This window comes from Podarcis raffonei, chromosome 13 (genome assembly GCF_027172205.1).
Source record: "Podarcis raffonei isolate rPodRaf1 chromosome 13, rPodRaf1.pri, whole genome shotgun sequence".
NCBI lineage: Eukaryota > Metazoa > Chordata > Lepidosauria > Squamata > Lacertidae > Podarcis > Podarcis raffonei.
The window spans coordinates 29,431,356-29,450,444 of record NC_070614.1 but is presented as its reverse complement, the minus strand read 5'-3'; the positions used below and the strand labels follow the sequence as shown (position 1 = coordinate 29,450,444).

The window sequence follows — 19,089 nt, the reverse complement described above, 5'->3', positions numbered from 1 at the left end:
GAAGCTACCCAGAGTGGCTGGGGCAACCCAGTCATATGGGCAGCGGATGTATAATGATAGCAGCAGCAGCAGCAACCACAACAAGAAAGACCAACGCTAAGAAATAATAATAGATGTCTCTCTTTCATTGGATAGATATTGGAGGGTCTGTAATGAATTCTGCAACTTTGCACAGAATGAGACCCAAAGGCTGATTGTGAATAGCTGCAGTAAGATAGGTACTACAGGAGGTTGAACCAGTTAACCCTCAGTGTCCCTTCCAACTCTACGATTCTATAATACTATAATAGGCAGGCATGGGATAACCTGTGGGTGGATTTTTTATTCTTTAATCTTGTTGAAGCAACTTCCTGTCTTCCATTTGCCCTCTTACTTTCTGCTTAGCTCTTAATAAACTTCATCAAAATAACTGTCTGGATTATCGCGTGTATTGTTGCCAGACCCAAAGGGCGTTTTTCACTTGTGTGTCTACAACATTTCAGAGTCATGCTACATGTGATAAGATTGGAGTCTGCCAAAGAGGAGAAAGCTACATTGGGGTCAGAGAAGATCCAGGAAGGCTAGGTGCTCTCTGTGTCTCTCCTTCTCATCACCTGCCTTGGATTCTCTGAAACCACCCATTTGGGGGCAGAGCATGTTAAGCAGTTGGGGGGAGGACTTACTTGCTAGTTTTGGCTTAACTGGCCTACACTCAGACTAACAGCGATGGAAAGAAAGGGACAAAGGATCTCCCCACTCCTACCACTGTATCTTTTACCACTGTACTCTGTATGCCACATGCTGCCAACTACAATTTTTATTGGTGAAACCAAGCCTAGTCTCAGTCATTCATGAAAATCACCCCTGTAGCCCTTTCGAAGGCCAGTGTAAAATATCTTTCTTCTTTCTTTCTTTCTTTCTTTCTTTCTCTCTCTCTCTCTCTCTCTCTCTCTCTCTCTCTCTCTCTCATCTTTCTATCTATCTCTCTATCTATCATCTATCTGTCTATCATCATCTATCATCAAGCACATCTCTCTCTTGGGGAAAAAATAAAGAATTTTAGTGGTCCAACTTGCTACTAAAGTCAGTTCTAAATTACGTGTTTATTGAGCATTCATACAGATTTCTTTGTACAGTTTGTGGCAAGGTAAAGCATCATCCATATTTACCTTTTCTCCACGCTTTCCAGACATTGTCTGCAATTTATAGCTTCTTTTCTGAATGCATCCACACCAACACCTCCAGAGCTTTCTCGTAAAAACACACTCTTGAAAGTTGAATTGGAGCAAATGTCAAACCTCAGAAAACCTGAATTGACATTTGCTCTGATTCTGCCTGAAAGAGTGGGTTTTCATGGAGAAAGCTCTGGCATGCGGCGGGGGGGGGGGAGGGACCAAGGAAACAATCTCGGATTTGTGACTGGAAAATGATGGGGAAGTGAGCATTAATTCTTGTTTGTTTGCAGGAGGTTATACAATATGGTCAAGAAAGTGTTTACCCATTACAGTATATTTGTTGGCATCAGTTTCTCTCAGAGGACAATCAAACCACTGAATTGGCAGAAATGAATGGATGTTCTGGGCTGCTCAGATGACAAGACCCCTTTCTCAACCTCACTGATGTGGTTGAGAGGAAAACAGCAATACATTTGGCACCAGCTTTACTGTAGGAGTTGTCCCAGAAGACAGCTTCTGACAGCCACCAGTGACAGCTGATTGGTGGGTGGGGAGCAAAGGGGAACAAACTACCCCAGAGGAATCATGTGTGTACCAACAGAGGTACTACCTCTCCCCAAACACCCCATACAGCCCATGCAGGGGTTGGACTTGATGACCCTTACATCCCTTCCAACTCTACAATTCTATAATTCTATGTCTGCACAGCCATATGCCCCATAGAACAAAGAATGAAGGGCTTTAAAGTTATTTTAAAAGAAATATCACAATGGATAACTGAATAGCTACATTAATGCATCTGCCTGATCAGTGAGTTATTCATTGTGATCTGTATTGAAGCACAGCACCCAGTGGGAAGAATCTGGCAGAATAAAACATGGTGAAGAGGCAAATACACTGAAAGCAGTGTATACCTTCTATAACTGTGGCCGAGAAATCTCTAGTGCAACTAGGGCGTCAGGAACAGAGATCTGGCTATGACCTTCCAGGGCTTCAGTAAGTACCAGATTATTTTCTTTTGAAGACTTTGATATGTTTCACTCTGAAGGAACACACTTTGTACATTCCTTTTCATGAATGATACTAAATTATTTCTTGGACAATGATTATTTTTCAGGCTTGATGCCTTGATGCCTATTAATAATGTTAGCTAGGAACAATCCTACCAATGGTTAGCACTTGTTTAATAAAGGTTAGCCATGTTTAATAAGGAAAATGATGATTATATAGATGGAAAGTTCAGCAAAATCTCTTTAATGATTATTAAAACTATACCTCCCCATATGAACAAGGCACAGAAGCTATAATTTAGGTATAATTTAGAATTTTTATTATAAGATCACCTCTAAGTCCTATTGATTCCAATCAAGTAAAACACTGCAGTATGTGCCTTTGGATCGTTCCCTGATCAGCCTGGCAGTCCTTGAACAAATAATCCCACATATAATCTATATAAAAAGATTGTGTACAGCCAAGCAATAATATCCTAAATTTATCAGTTCTGTATGTTCTTTTTCCAGGATGCAGAACAGAAAAGAACATATTATACAAAACAGTACAGCACCAGCTAAATTCATCCTCCTGGGTCTTTCTGGTGATCCAAACCTGCAAAGTGCATTATTCTCCACTTTCCTGGTACTCTATATCATCACTCTGGCAGGAAACCTTCTCATCATTCTTCTGACATTGGCTGACCCTGCCCTGCACACCCCCATGTATTTCTTCCTAAGAAACCTGTCTTTTCTGGAGATCTGCTACACATCAGTCAATGTCCCTAAGATGCTGGCAAACCTCCTTTCTGGAAATAAATCCATCTCCTTCATCGGATGTGCTGTGCAGACCTACTTTATATTCTTCCTTGGTGGGTCAGAATGTTTCCTTTTGGCCTCAATGGCCTATGATCGATATGTTGCCATTTGTAAGCCCTTACACTATCACGTCCTGATAAGCCAAAAAGTTTATACTACTTTAGCTGTGGCATCTTGGCTAAGTGGGTTTCTGATGTCCTTTGGACACACTAGCATGTTATTTACTGTCTCCTACTGTGGCTCCAATGTGATCAACCACTTCTTTTGTGACATCCCTCCTTTGCTGAAATTGGCTTGTGGGGACACTTCTAGGGTTGAAATTGGAGTCTTTGTGGGGGCTATGATTTTTGGGACTTTGCCTTTTATCCTGATCTTGATGTCTTACGCTGGCATTATAACCACTATTTTGAAGATCTCATCCTCTAAAGGTCGGAAGAAGACCTTCTCCACCTGCTCTTCACACCTGATTGTGGTGACCTTGTTCTATGGTTCTGCTTGTATTACATATTTGAAGCCCAATTCCACTTACTCACCAAACACTGGCAAATATCTCTCCCTTTTCTATACTGTTATAGGTCCCATTTTGAACCCCCTCATATACAGCTTGCGGAATAAAGAGGTAAAACGTGCCTTTAAAAGAATCTGGAATAGAAAGCCTTTTGGGTGATAAAAATGAACCAACACATTATGGGAGATCCAAAATAGGTAGGAACTTGTAACTTCTAACTTCTGAAAACATTAGCTTGGATCCAGAATGATTTAGTTGAACTGTTTTCCCTTTAAAATTAATGGGATTAGGTTAATTATGCTTTAATCTAAATCCCATTGATTTAAAAGAGAAACTAATTCATCTAACCTTGCCTGGATCTCACCTAACACACTGGCTAGGACAACCCAGTCAGAGGAATGGGTACAAATAATAATAATAATTAGAGAGTAGAAAAGTTTTTATTGAAAAAAATTGTTTGAGGGAGGATTATGTGAGGTCCTCTACTGCTGTAACCACCAGAAATCCCACAAAGATCTCTCTGACTTAGAAATCTTCCTACGCAATGTGCATTCTGGAATGGATGGAAAACAATGTAAAAGGTCCCACGTTCAGTCCAGGAAAGGCTGGAATAGATTCTTGCCTGAAACCCTGGAGATCTACTGCTAGCCTGCATTCAAAAGTGGGGTTTATTGCATGAGTTTTTGTTGTTTTGTCCCACTTTCTAGCATCCCTTCCATACAGCTATAACTGTTACATTCCAGAACTGTGTCTTTTTGATTACTATCCCACCATGTTGCACTATATTTTTAATGGCCGGGGGGGGGCAGAATACTGTCCCAAATTTTGTCATATGAAATTGCAATGCAAAGCTGTCATTATTTTCTGAGTCAATGCCAGTGTGGTGTAGTGGTTAAGAGCAGTGGACTCGTAATCTGGTGAACAAGGTTACCCAGCATGCAGCTGCTGGGTAACCTTGGGCTAGTCACACTTCTCTGAAGTCTCTCAGCCTCACTCACCTCACAGAGTGTTTGTTGTGGGGGAGGAAGGGAAAGGAGATTGTTAGCCACTTTGGGACTCCTTAGGGTAGTGATAAAGCTTGATATCAAATCCAAACTACTACTTCTCCTCCTTCTCCTTCTCCTTCTCCTTCTCCTTCTCCTTCTCCTTCTCCTTCTCCTTCTCCTCCCCCTCACCTTCTTCTTCTTCTATGGGGCTACAAGCATTCCCCCCTGGAAACAATTAACAAGGAAGTGTTCACTAACATTTCACTAGATTTCCAGAAGTGCTTCTCGTGTTGTGTGAAATATATAACGTGAAAATTAAAAAGTCAGTAAATGCTGGGAAGGTGCAATAAAGTGGCATCTGAATACAGCTCTTGTACAGCTCTAGACCACACTGAGATAGATGGACCAATATCAGAATCAGTTTCTAGACCCCTGCCCACCATCCTGCATTGTTAAGGACAGCCCCATGACCTTCCAAATAAGGTGTTTAATGTGTCACATGTGGCTACTGCAGTAAGGAAGGAACCAGAAGCATCCCTTCCAAGGACTTTCTTAAGGGAACCTCACTTAAATTCCGAGCTTAAAAAAAAAAAATCTATTGACAACAGAAAATTGACCCAATTGCCTCAACAAGTGTGCCTGTTCTGAATTTTGCAATAATATACTTAAACTCTTCCATAGAGGAAGTTGATGGTTTCACAATATAACAAGAGATGCATTGTGTATGTTTCCTGATATATATTGTTAATACTGCATTTTGTTTAATGGCCCTGGTAACACAAATTGGGGGTTGAAGAATAAATTTTGTAAATAGAAACATGTATTCATAGCATGTTGTTGTTATCAGCTTGAAGCTGATTCTGTACTTTGCATGTTCATCACTGTAGTGTCGGTCTGTATACTACAAAATACTGTGTGCAATCTATTGAGCTTGCATGGCAAATGACACTCTAGAAGGAAGAACCAGATAGTTATCTGGACCGTATGTAACTAGCTTAGCCTAGTTATTGAACATCTGCATTCTGGGTTAACTTGAAAGTGCCACGCCTTAGAGTCTTGTTCTCTCAGAGATAAGTTGGTCACCTATACCAATGCAAGGCATTATGATGCCTGTGGTTCAAATGGCATCCCCTGGTTCCACACTGTACAAATTCTTTTTGGCTCATTCAAACTGCTGATCCATCTCCATCCATTTTTTTCTCTCTCTCCCTCTCCCCCCCCTCTCTCTCTCTCCCCCCCCCCTGTTTTCACCTGCTCTGTAGTGACCTGAGAGTTGGCAAAATCATATAGTGGTAGGAGTTATATAAATAGGTCAATGTGATGTGGAATAATTTACCAAGTAGGTTAACGTTAGGTCAGCACCCTTAGGCACCTTGGAGTTCTGAGACCTGCCATAGAAACCCTCTCAGGCCAATTACAATATTTCAACCACCCACCCAAAAAAACCATGAAAATGTTTGGGTTAGGGGGGTAGTTTTGTGAAATCCCCCACCTACCAGTTTGATTTGCTGATTCATCAGTGCATTAACATGGGAGTAAGAACCATTAAACTCAGTGTGATTTACTTCTGAGAACAAATCAGAACTGCATTATTAATATCAGATTTGCCCCCTCTTAAAGAAAAACCAAAAGCAAAATACACCACAGTGGGACACCTTTTAAAGCTTTGGGTCTACTTTCAGATTTGGACTTCCTCTCAGTGTTCCCCTGGAACATTCTTATTTTAAATGTGGGGTTTTTTTCCAGTTCAGACTTTCCTAGGATTGAAAACTTCTGCATTTCAAGGGGGAAAGGTCCAGGTCAATTCTGGGATGGGGAAGATGTCATGTGAACACCTGCCCACTAACAGGGGCACAGTTCAGTGCATGTCCAGTTTTTGTTCCACCATGTACAAGTGGGTCCTGGAGGACCTGTTCCCTATCCTGAAGGCCTTTGTCCACCAGGCCTGGGAGGGCAGGGCCCTGACTGACTCCAACTACAAAAGCTGAGGCTGCTGAACAGAATCTTGGACAGGGGTTTTGTTCGGGGGTGGGGGTGCTGTTACTGATATTAATGTTTTGTATCTTTATATAAGATCTTATTACTATTTATGTGGATATTGTTCAAATTGGTTGTGTATTTTTTGATGTTTTGATTTACTGTCAATGACTACTGTTGTTACGTTGTGATTATGTATTTTTTTCATGCTGTAAGCCACCTTCAGCATAGTTTAAACTATGGAAAGGCAGCATACAAATAAATTATGTATGTTCTTTATGTATATATATTATGTATATATTTCCCTGAGTGGGAAAGAAAGCAGCTATTTTTAATGCAACAACCATTTTGCATTCTTCGGATTTCAAAAAAGCGCCTCAGAACAATGTTTTCTGGCTTGGGGGTACATTGCGGTTGCCCCAATTCACTTTCCCTTTGAAAGAATGTTACCTCAATCCCAAAATCCAGACGGGTGCATAGAGAAAGGGGAGCATGAGCACTGCTTAAAATAATGTAATATGGACCCTGCTGGGACAGACCAAATACTTCCTGCTCTCACAGTGGCCAACAGTGATGGGCAACTATGTCTATTTCAGTTTCTCTGAGTTTCTCATTTTACCTGTCTTAAGTACAGTTCACCATGTTTCCACTTCAGTTTCTGGTGTGTGTGTGTGTGTGTGTGTGTGTATTTATGAAACTTTGTCACCATTTTAGTGCATGTTTATCCTACAATACACATATTCATATGCAATTTTGCCTGATATACACAGCCCAGCAAGCAAAGTCTTAGAATATAATTCCTTTTCTGTGTATTTTTTTCACTAATATATACCTTTAAAACTTTATATATTTTATTAGATTTATACCCACTTTTCTTTCATCTGGGAAACTAAGGTAACATGCATGTAGCTCTCAACCAGTTAGCCATCCAGAAATTGACCAGACACAGACCTATTCAGGTTCAGCAATGCAATGGCAATGTGGCCCTTTATAGCACAGTTTGAGACTATGGACACCTTACCCTAATATACATTTTTTTTTGTATACACTTTTTTGGGGGAGGGAGGAAGTTGGATAAGTGCAAATTTCAAGGATTGGCTGTGTTATGGTTTGCATAATGTTATGAGCAGAGCAAATGAGGACAACTTGCATCAGACTGAAAATCCTCCCCAACCCTTTGGGTACCCCATTTCTTACATTCCTCCATTGTGAGAATTTCACATTTATTTCTATTTTCTGTTTTCTGTTCTTTAACCAATTACACAAGAGAACCTCTTCTCATATCTCAGGACAAACAAACGTACTCAGGAGCTTGTGCTGAAGGACATTGTTGAAAAGTTTTTGAAGTACACATTGTCTCTTCAGTCACTCCAGCCCACGGAGTGGGTACCTATGTTCTATGGACAGGCTCAAACAGAGGGCAAGTCTTCTTCAACAAGACATTCTTATACATGTTTAAATCATTTGATCTTTACTTTCCACCACTTCTCCTGGAATAAATGTTCATCAGCCTGTAATTTCCTGGATTCCCCCAGGATACATTTAAAAATGGTGCTACATTAGCCACTTCCTTTGGGTTTGGAGGGGTGGGTTACATAGAGGAAGGTTGCATATTGAATTGGAAGAAGGGGTGGGCCGGGTTTAAAACTGTGCCAGAGATCATGGAGAGTAAAAAAAAATGGGATAATGGAATAGATGGAATTATAGTTAGAACTGCATAATTTAAAGTCACTTTGACATCCACCCTATTTCTAACCTCCCTTTGTCTTTTACTTGACTATTCTCTTCAGCATTCCTTAAAATAAAAATTAAAAAATTATTTTACTTCGGATTCTGGATTAATCAAATATTTGCACTTTTTCACAGTTTCATACCTGAGCATTATGTATGTGACAGATCTTCAAGACTCTGCACTCAATAAGCATGAAATTTCTTCCAGTAGTGCAGGGGTCAGCACCTTTTTCAGCCGTGGGTGGGTCCACCATCCCTCATACCTTGTGGGGGGCCAGACTATATTTTTTTTTTGGGGGGGGATGAACAAATTCCTATGCCCCACAAATAACCCAGAGATGCATTTTAAATAAAAGCACACATTCTACTCATGTAAAAACACCAGACAGGCCCCACAAATAACCCAGAGATGCATTTTAAATAAAAGGACACATTCTATTCATGTAAAAACACGCTGATTCCTGGACCGTCCATGGGCCAGATTGAGAAGACGATTGGGCTGCATCCGGTCCCCAGGCCTTAGGTTGTATACCTCAGTAGTGTATACCTCACAGCAGAGAATAAGATTTGTAACAAATACAAGATCCATCCATCCTAGAGATGTGCAGAGCCTCTACCAGCATCCTTCCCATCCACCTGATTTGTTAATCTCTCTGCTTTTATGCATCAATTTCTTCAGGGCTTGCACCACATCTTTATTTCTCAGACTGTATATGAAGGGGTTGAGTGCAGGGGTAATGACTATGTAAAACACAGATGCTATTTTGACATGCTCCTTGGATGCACTGGATTTTGGTCTCAGGTATATTGAAAGGACGGATCCAAAAAAGAGTGTGACCACAGTCAAGTGTGAGGAGCAAGTGGAGATGGCCTTTCGCGTCCCCATACCAAAATGGCTACCAAGGATGGTGTAGAGTATGCGAGTATAAGACACAAGTATTAACAAAAGAGGTAATATCAAGGTGAACAAACAGGAAATAAACATGCACACCTTGGCTTGGTGTGTCCCCCCATAAGCTATACTGACTAAGGCTGGCATTTCACAGAGAAAATGGTCTATCTTGTTATGGTCTCCAAAGGATTGTTTCAAAGTGAATGCAGTGTTGATGGCAGAAAAGAAGAAACCACCCACCCAAGAAGTAGTAGCCATTGCAATACAGGTCCGCTTGGTCATCATGAGGCTATAGTGCAGTGGAAAGCAAATGGCAACATGACGGTCATATGACATGACGGTGAGAAGAAAACATTCTGTAATGCCAAATGAAAGGAAGAAATACAGTTGCACAGCACACTGGATCAGTGGGATGCTCTTTTTCTCAGCCAGAAGGTGAGATAGCATCTGGGGCACCACTGTTGAAGTGTAGCAAACCTCCAAGATGGAGAAGTTAGATAAGAAGAAATACATCGGTGTGTGGAGGCGAGAATCTGCTTTGACCAAGACGACTATGAGCAGGTTGCCAATCACAGCTGTTATGTAAATCACATTGAACACAGCAAAAAGTGCAACTTTGATTGTAGCATTGTCTGTAAGCCCCATTAAGATAAATTCCTTCGGCAAAGTGGTCTGATTGCTTTCTTTCATTATATCTAAAAGAAAGATTACCATGGTTGCAATTAGCTATGGTCCAACACAGGTTTAGAGATACCATGAGGCTGCCATCTCCTGTAGCAGCCTACTTGAGAGTAAGCCCCATTTAACTCAGTGGAACACGCTTCTGAGTAGACCTGCTCCAGTTTGCTCTATAAATGCCCATTATTTTCTGTTGGACTGTGGCCACCATCTTCATACTGACATATAATACCAACATTATAATGATTTACTGTTTCCTGAACAATTTCCACCCCCAGTTCAAAGTGCTATGCATTTAAATATTTATTATTTAAGCATTTAAAGCTCTGAATGCTTTGGGAGCTGGATACCTAAAGGACCCACCTTTATTCACAGGTATTTCTCTGTGTGCTTCAGTCTTCAGAGGACTCTCTGCTCTAAGTTTCACCTCCATATGAGATGCTGCTGTTGACCATGAGGAAGGGGGCCATCTTGTTGATGATGTCCAGGCTTTGGAATGGCCTCTTATCTTTAGATGTCAGCCAAAAATTATATTGCTGAGACATACTTTTCACAGACCCTCCAAGTGTCCCTATTTTCCAGGGACAGTCCTGGATTTACAGTAGCTGTCCCGGTTTCTGCTTTGATCCCGGAATATCCTACTTTTCCTTAGGATGTCCCTATTTGCATTGGAGAAATATTGGAGGGTATGGAGTTATCTGACCTGCAAGCCATCTGAAGGCAAAACTGTATAAGGAAGTTGTTTAATGCTTAATGTTTAATTGTGTGTTTGTATATGTTGGAAGCCACCCAGGGGCAACCCAATCAGTTGGGTGGGGTATAAATAGTTAATAATAATAATAATAATAATAATAATAATAATAATAATAATGGTATGTTGAAGGGTATGCATTCAGTAGGCCACTTTTGGACAATCTGATTTTTGCAATGTTGTTTTAGATGCAGCTTCTTTTACTTCTGTTTTTCATTGTTTTTAAAAATCGATTGTTGTTTTAAATTATTGTTAGGAGCATAGGAAGCTGTGTTACACCAGGCAGACCAAATTCCTACACCAATACATCCATCCAGTCCTGACTTTTCTGTTGTCCTGCTTTGCCCTCAACATCAACCAGATAAGATGCAGCCATGTCAGTGCACCTTGGGTTACAAAGGAATGATTAACAATGCAATCCTAAACATGTCTACTCAGAAGTTAACCTCTTTTAGTTCAGTGGGACTTGCTCTCCCATGTAAGTATCCAGGATTTAAGTGTAAACATAGCAATAAAGGGGTGCTGCTGTGGACATAGCCTGGATGTGATTGTTTAGCCAAAGCTGTACTAATCTTTATATTCCCTCTGATCAATACAAATGCAATTCATTCAAATGCAAAGGAAATACAATGCAAATGTGAGGGTGTCATTAATTACATATCACTTGAGGATTGAAAACAAGAATAGCAAATACTGAATGTATTCTCTAACCTGATTTCTCTTCCAGTCATCAGATAATTAAATGAACATCAGAAACTTTCAATTATTATTTTTAATCAGAATTTTCCAAAAGCCATAGTTCTCACTGACATTCTGAGACCCAATGATAAGTAATCTATGGCTAATTAGCCATTACTTGCCATTCTTCTCCTTAAAGCATCAAGTGTCTTAGAAATACAGCAACTGGTACCTGCAACCCATAAACATTCCTGATTCCATACATGGAAATTGGTACACTTTAGACTATGTAGTTCTCAATTTTTAGCACAGTATTTTAACTCTAATATTCATCTAGCCTCAAGTTGTGCGTTTGTTTAAAATGAATTACTATGTGTCTTATTTCTTTCCCTCTTCCCTCCACTTTCCATTGCTGTATTGAATATTAGAGAGTATAAATTACTGTTAATCCATGCTCTTAGATGCTCTTAGAAGATAGTGTCCCTGCCAAATAGCAATGTTTTTTGATGCATGTGAAACAGAGAAAGCAAATGCTTTATATAAAACAATGTCCCTCGCTTGGGATTTGTTTAACACATGAATAATACACACAGGGATAACTTGTAAGGATTTGCTGGGAGGAGATTCACATGAGACATACAACTCTGTCCTGAATTTCTTTGGAAATCACAGTACAATTATTTTGGTGTGTCCTGAGGATTTAAGGTTACTTGTGATTCAAGACGATATCTGCACATCCATCCATTTATGTATGCTGAAGTAGCAATCAATATTGGGTCTCTCCCAATTATTACCTGCATGTTAACAATTTTGCATGGAGTTCTCTTAGGTGTCCTAAGGAACACTTGTAGGTTTGGGTGTTGTCAGGGACTGGGCAGAGGAGGAATGGTGGAGACTGCCTCCCCAGCCTGACCCTTCCAGAGAAGAAGACAGTTCAGAATTACAACCACTTTGAACATTCATAGCTTCCCTCAAAAAATTCCTGGAAACTGTACTTTGTCAAGGATGCTGGAAGTTACTAGGAAACTCCCTTTCTCCCACAGAGCTGTAATCGTTGAGGGATTTATTTTTAAATCATTCTGCCATTCTGCTTCATGGAGCCTTGGAAACAATTTCCAGGCCCTCGTGAAGCACTGGAAGTCACGTCCCAAGGTCTCGTGGGACCTCGGAGGTGGCGTCTGTGGTCTTGCGGGGCCTCCAATGTGACTTTCAGGACCTTATGAACCACTGGACGTTGCATCTGACATCTTGTGGGGCCTTGGGGGTGGTGCCCAAGGCCTCAGAGGTTGAGTCCAAGACTTTGTGGGGCCTCGGACATGACTTCCGGTGCTCCCAGGCACTGATGTGGCATGCACGCCGTAACATGATGTCATTACATCACATTATGTTGTGCGCGCCGCTGAGCACCCGCAACCTAGGGCCCAAGTCGGTGCCCCTGCTCAGTACTCTTAACAAATTATAGTTGCCATAATTCTTTCAGTGAAACCATGCCTACTTAAAGTGCTTTACATGTATAGTGCTGATGGGACCTAAGAGTGCTTTAAATTTATGGTGTAAATGTGATATTAAAATACATGCATTCATATCCACAATTCAATGTGGAGCTAAATTGCAAAAAGCCACCACAATTAACTAGTTGTTTATACTGTAAATCCTAGGAGAATTACACTTAGAATTCCTCTGGTGCAACTGTAGGAGATTTAGGTTGAATCTTTATGGTGGAGCAGAACAAAAGCAGTGTTATGCTTTTAGCTGGTGTTATCTGAGTACTCTAAGGGCAGCTTAGAAAGGTAAAGTTATCCTCAAAAAAGCAAAAGTTGGGTTTATTAAAGATGGATCAGAGCCATCTTATGAACCGTGTTCTGCAAGGTAAAACTGTAACGCATTGGTGTATTTTCTTTTAAGAATTCCAGTGGAATAATATTCTTGCACATACTCAGCAGAGTTGAAGCATGGAACAACCACCATTAGGGGCTGTGAGCCTATAGTGAGAAAGGGGTATTATTTTACTCAGAGCAAGCCCTGAAATTCCTTGAAGCGGGACTTCTAAATTTCATTTTTGTTGTGGAGTTATTGGCACTGGCAACCATTTTAAGAAGACTGCTGAGGAACTAAGGTGAGTGAATAGACAATTTCCTCCTTTGTGGCCAGTAAGACAAAGCTTCCAAAAAGAGGTTTTGGTACTGAGAGTAGCAGCCTAAGATAGAATACTGTTATTGTTTGATGTTTGAGAGTTATAAGCTATATATCTCTGTATCATTCCTTTCTTTCCAGTCCCTCCAGAGACCCTGGGGGAGGAAGGGACTTGGCAAATCCACACTGTGATCAACTCTCGCCTGGAAACCAATGTCCCCACTGTTGAAGGATGTGTGGGTCCAGAATTGGCCTCCACAGTCACTTACGGACTCATCGTTAAAACCATGTTTATGGAAGACAAACTTACTCGGCTATGAGTGATTGCCAAAGAAAGAAAAAGAGCAGTGGCTTCAGGCAGTGTTACAGACAGGGATCATTCCTGGCCCTTGCTGGAGATGCTGGGAAAAAGAAATAACTGAGGAGCACATCTAAAGAAGTGAGATTTGGTCCTGGAATTTTAAAGGACATTTTAAAGTGTAAGAAAGAAGATGAGGGGGATAGGTTTAGTTATAGAGTGAAGGCATAGGCTGACCTGAAAAACATTTGCACAAGGTAGGAAATGGGAGAGTTGTCAAAGATCAATCTACTTAATTAAAATGTGTTTGTGTGTGCGTCAGAGAGAACGGGAGACAGAGAAGCATCCAGTACCCTTATGATATTTTTTAAAGTGTGCATTTAAAAACAAACTTGTGATTGTTGTTTCATTTTGACTTAGTACCCACCCCTCACTCCAAGGTCATAGGGCCAAATCACAACAGTTAAAGATTAAAAAACAGTCGCTCACTTGAGTTTTCTTTTTTAGTATGTTTTGTATGTGTACTGTGTGCATGCAATTATTTGTGTGCAGAACTGACTGAGTACAAATGGACAAAGGTGGCTGAACAGGCCTACAGACTTAAGCCCCAGTAAAATGTCACTGATGTAATTAATCTTCAATTCCTTCATTTTCTTACTATTGTTTTACATAATGCAGAGCCCCTCCTTACAGGGACAGAAATGTCAAGAAATGTTGTTGTTGTTGTTGTTGTTGTTGTTGTTGTTGTTGTTGTTGTTGTTTTTCTCTTCAGATGAGAGCACTCTGGTGATACCATAAGAATGAATGCAACTTCCACCAGCTATTTCATGTTCCTTGGATTTCCCAGCCATCTGGAGGTGCAGATTCCCATGCTTCTTCTACTTTCTGCTGTCTACGTGGTCACTGTAACTGGGAACTCTTTCATCATTGCCATCACTTGTGCAGACACAAACCTTCATTCCCCAATGTATTTTTTTCTGAGAGTGCTATCGCTCCTGGAGATTTGCTACACCACTGTCACCCTCCCCAAGATGCTGCATGACCTTGTTTCAAGAGACAAGTCCATCTCGTTCAGCGGCTGTGCTCTCCAGATGTATTTTCTTTTATTCCTAGGAACAGTAGAGTGCTTCCTCTTGGCTGTGATGTCTTACGATCGGTACCTTGCAATATGCCTCCCCTTGCACTATATGGTTTTGATGTCCAAAGGTGTTTGTGTCCGCCTAACTTTGGCTTCATGGCTGTGTGGCATTCTTCTTCCACTGGTGAATACAAGCTGGGCATTCAGCTTGCCATACTGTGGCTCTAATGAGATCAACCATTTCTTCTGTGACTTCCCACCAGTTTTGAAGCTAGCCTGTGCTGATACATCTCTGAATGAAGCAGTGATGCTAGTGAGCAGTTTGATCATCACTCTGAGACCTTTCATCTTCATACTCATATCCTATGCCTGCATCCTTGGCACCATATTAAGGGTGCCTTCAGCTACAGGTAGGCAGAAGTTGTTCTCCACCTGTTCTTCACACCTCATCATGGTGACACTTTTCTATGGCACAGCCAGCTTTATGTACTTGCAGCCCAAATCCAGTTACTCTTTAGAACGAGATAAATTCCTCTCCCTTTTTTACACTGTTATAACACCAATGCTAAACCCCATCATTTATACCTTGAGGAACACAGAGGTGAAAAAGGCAATAAAGAGAATGACAAAGAGGAAAATATTGTTCTAATTTTTATTTTTTATTTTTAGTGGCTGCTGTGTACTTATTAATCACCCTAAATTTGGGGTCTTCTTAAAGTTGTGAGCTTTGTTGTATATACTACATTGGTATATCATGCAATGAAAATCATAAATGCATAGAATTGTAGTTTTGGAAGGGAACCTGGTGGGCATCTAGTCTGACCCCTCCCGCAGTGCAGGAATCTCAACACATAGTCCTCATCCAGCCTGAAACCATACCAGACCCTAGGGAAAGGGGTGGTACACACAGCTACTTTGTATTCAGTGAGCTTAACCAGGGGTGGCAGCACCCTTGATTGTGACTGTGAGCACAAGGATACACCCAAAGAAAGCAAAGCCTTCCTAATAAAATACGGTAATGAGAAACTTCAAGGAACAAAGCTCTACTATTTGTGTTGGCTAAGAGCAATGGATACTGGATTTTATAATGATTGTATTTTTCTTGAACTTATTACCCATCCTTTACCCAAAGGTCTCAGGAGAGAGAGATATTTTTTACTATGGTCTGTCTTACACACCTAAAACATTGACTGGCTTTAAATTAACTTCAAAGTAAAAATAATTCTGCATTTTTTTTCTCCTCAACTCTGTCACTGACAGAAAACTTGATTCTGTGTATGAATATATGGAGCTGCCTTGTACTAAGTCAGGTGATTTGCCCATCTTGTCTAGTGTAGTCTAATACAGGAGTACCTAATGTGGAATCCTCTTAATGATGTTTGACTAAAATTCCCATCATCCTGGACCACTAGCATCATGAGCTGAGGTTGATGAAGCAAAATACCTAGCGGGTTGGTTACCCCTAGTCTTATCTGACTAGCAGTGGGTTTGTGAGTTTTCAGGGAGAAACCCTTTCTATCATCTGCTCCATGATCCTTCTGACTGCAGAAGTGAGGGATTGAACCAGGGACTGTTTTCATGCAACTTACTTACTTACTTAGCATATTGTTATATAACACCCACAATCTCTACAGCAGTGTGATATTCCAGGGAACTCCCTGTAATCTCACATTGTTGTAGAGATTGGGGATGACTTGTAACACAGGGTCTGTGTTTCCTTTTGGAAATGCTGCCTTGAGAAAGGCAAGGAGTGATGCCCAGTGGGTGTGTCAATAACTATTGGCTGAAGTTGTGTCAACTCATTCAACTTGCTGCTGACAGCAGCAACATTTGAAAAATGTATGAAGGCACGAAGACAACATTGGAAGAGCTGGACGTCCACAAGATGATCATGTCCTTCCACAAAAATATGTCTGGCACATCCAGTGTGATGCTTTCCCTATAAAGAGTGGTGAAACAGGGCTGTGTTCTTGTCCCAACTCTCTTTGGCATATTCTTCTCCTTGTTGTTCTCATATGCTTTCAGCTTCACTGAAGACAGTCTGTATTTCCATTCCATCCCATTTAAGGAGCGATGGGGTCTGTTCAACCTGGCATGTCTCTGCGCCAAGACCGGCAAACTCTAAAGAAGCTCTACAGAGACTCATTGACCATTTTGCCCAAACCTGCAGGAGTTTGTCCTCTCTATCAACCTGACAAAGAACAACACCCTAGGTCAGGACATCGTCACCAGTACTCCAGGCAGATGGTAGGCGATTTTGTCTACTTGGCCTCCAGAATAACCACCAACTTTTCTATTGATGCTGTGTATTGGCAAGTGTATTGGCAATACAGCAATAGCTCGCCTCTCCAAAAGGGTATGGGAGAATATGATGCTAACGTCCAATACAAAGGTGAAATACAAAGGTGAAATACAAAGGCCTGCATGTTGAGCACACTGCTTTATGGAAGTGAATCATAGGCAACTTCAACCAGCAGTGGCACCTCAATATACATGGTGTCAGGAAGATTTTGGACATCACATGGCAGGAGTGAGTCTTAAACAAAGATATGCTCTCCCCACCCAGCATTCCCAGCATGTTTGCACTTCTGTCTCAGTGACATTTGCACTATTGGTCATGTCCACAGAATGGAAGATGGCATGATCCCCAAGGACATGCTCTACAGGGAGCTTGCTTCAGATACTAGACCTGTTGGAAGACCAATTGTGCATTACAAAGATGTCTGCAAAAATGACATGAATGCTGGCAGCATTAATCCTGCCATGTGGGAATCCCTTGCAGATGGTCACAGTGCCTGGAAACAGTCAGGTCATGGATCCACAGAAATGACCAAAGGAGGAATGAAGGCTGGGAGGGGCACAGAAAGAAAAAGTGGCATGGTGCACTTGCAGCAGCAAAACCAGAAGCCTTAATTTGTTCCATCTGCAATAAAACATGTCTCCCTCATATTGGTCAATGATCTCTACAATCACAGTATGCACTGTAACTCTCCAATGGTTTAACTTTAGTCAACACTGGCTATTTAATGAGCAGTGATTCTGATTTGTTTGCAGAGAGCGTAGCTGATGTTGCATCAAAACGTCTGCTATCTCACACAATTCTCTTTTTTTTTTATAATATTTTTTTATTGAACAATTTTTATATTAACACAAACAAAACATACATAAACAAGCAACAAACAATAACAGAACAAAAAACAAGTACCATTTCATGTCCTAATTTCTTAAACCTTACTTCCTCGACTTCCTCTTGCTTCCCGTTTCTGTATTCCAAGTTCTTACAGTTATTCAGCGAATCTTCCCTTATTTTACTATAAATTTATGTTAATCATCCTTATTCTCTTTGTCTTAACCATTACTAATAGTAACCATTTATTTTAAACCCAACATCATTCTAGCTGTCATTAATTTTATAGTATTTCTTTAAGTAGTCCTTAAACTTCTTCCATTCCTCTTCCGCCGCTTCTCTTCCCTGGTTTCGGATTCTGCTCGTCATTTCTGCCAAACCCATGTAGTCCATCACCTTCATCTGCCATTCTTCCAGTGTGGGTAGATCCTGTGTCTTCCAGTACTTTGCAATAAGTATTCTAGCTGCTGTTGTAGCATACATAAAAAAAATTGTATCTGTCTTTAACACCCCCTGGCCGACAATACCCAAGAGAAAGGCCTCTGGTTTCTTGGGGAAAGTATATTTAAATACCTTTTTCAGTTCATTGTAAATCATTTCCCAGAATGCCTTAATCTTCGGGCACGTCCACCAGAGGTGAAAGAATGTACCTTCCTTTTCTTTACATTTCCAACATTTATTATCAGGCAAGTGGTAGATCTTTGCAAGCTTGACTGGGGTTATGTACCACCTATAAATCATTTTCATTATATTTTCTCTTAAGGCGTTACACGCCGTAAACTTCAACCCGGTGGTCCACAACTTTTCCCAATCAGCAAACATGATGTTATGACCAATGTCCTGAGCCCATTTAATCATACTTGATTTTACCATTTCATCTTGTGTATTCCATTTCAGCAGCAGATCATACATTTTTGACAAATTCTTAGTACTGGATTCTAACAGTTCAGTCTCTAATTTTGATTTTTCCACCTGGAAGCCTATTTTACTGTCTAATTTAAACACTTCATTTATTTGATGATAATGTAACCAATCTCTCACCTTCCCTTTTAGTTTTTCAAAACTCTGCAATCTCAATTTGTCCCCTTGCTTTTCCAAGATTTCCCAATATCTTGGCCATTTCGACTCCATATTTAGCTTTTTAACTGCCTTAGCTTCCATTGGTGATAGCCATCTTGGAGTCTTATTTTCCAGCAGGTCCTTATATCTAACCCAGACATTTAATAGTGCTTTCCTGACAATATGATTTTTGAAACTTTTATGCGCTTTAACCTTGTCGTACCATAAATA

General features: G+C 40.7%; 3 protein-coding genes across 3 annotated transcripts; 2 read left to right on the top strand and 1 right to left on the bottom strand.

Moving 5' to 3' along the window:
* Window positions 1-2,675: 2,675 nt before the first annotated feature.
* Window positions 2,676-3,629, top strand: LOC128399651 (olfactory receptor 10A2-like). Its single transcript, XM_053361295.1, has one exon. The coding sequence runs from the start codon at window positions 2,676-2,678 to the stop codon at window positions 3,627-3,629; it is 954 nt and encodes a 317-aa protein (XP_053217270.1).
* Window positions 3,630-8,777: 5,148 nt separating this feature from the next.
* LOC128400370 (olfactory receptor 2D2-like) lies at window positions 8,778-9,746 on the bottom strand. The gene has a single exon (XM_053362552.1). The coding sequence runs from the start codon at window positions 9,744-9,746 to the stop codon at window positions 8,778-8,780; it is 969 nt and encodes a 322-aa protein (XP_053218527.1).
* A 3,249-nt stretch (window positions 9,747-12,995) lies between these two features.
* Window positions 12,996-15,321, top strand: LOC128400369 (olfactory receptor 10A7-like). Its single transcript, XM_053362551.1, has 3 exons — window positions 12,996-13,032; window positions 14,147-14,204; window positions 14,394-15,321. The coding sequence occupies exons 1-3, from the start codon at window positions 12,996-12,998 to the stop codon at window positions 15,319-15,321; spliced, it is 1,023 nt and encodes a 340-aa protein (XP_053218526.1).
* Window positions 15,322-19,089: the final 3,768 nt, after the last annotated feature.

Coding starts and splice junctions, on each gene's coding strand:
- LOC128400369 (XM_053362551.1), top strand. CDS start 12,996: ATGGATCAGAGCCATCTTATGAACCGTGTTCTGCAAG. Junction 13,033..14,146: donor TATGAACCGTGTTCTGCAAG/GTAAAACTGTAA, acceptor ATTTGTGTGCAG/AACTGACTGAGTACAAATGG. Junction 14,205..14,393: donor GCCTACAGACTTAAGCCCCA/GTAAAATGTCAC, acceptor TGATACCATAAG/AATGAATGCAACTTCCACCA.
- LOC128399651 (XM_053361295.1), top strand. CDS start 2,676: ATGCAGAACAGAAAAGAACATATTATACAAAACAGTACAGCACCAGCT.
- LOC128400370 (XM_053362552.1), bottom strand. CDS start 9,746: ATGAAAGAAAGCAATCAGACCACTTTGCCGAAGGAATTTATCTTAATG.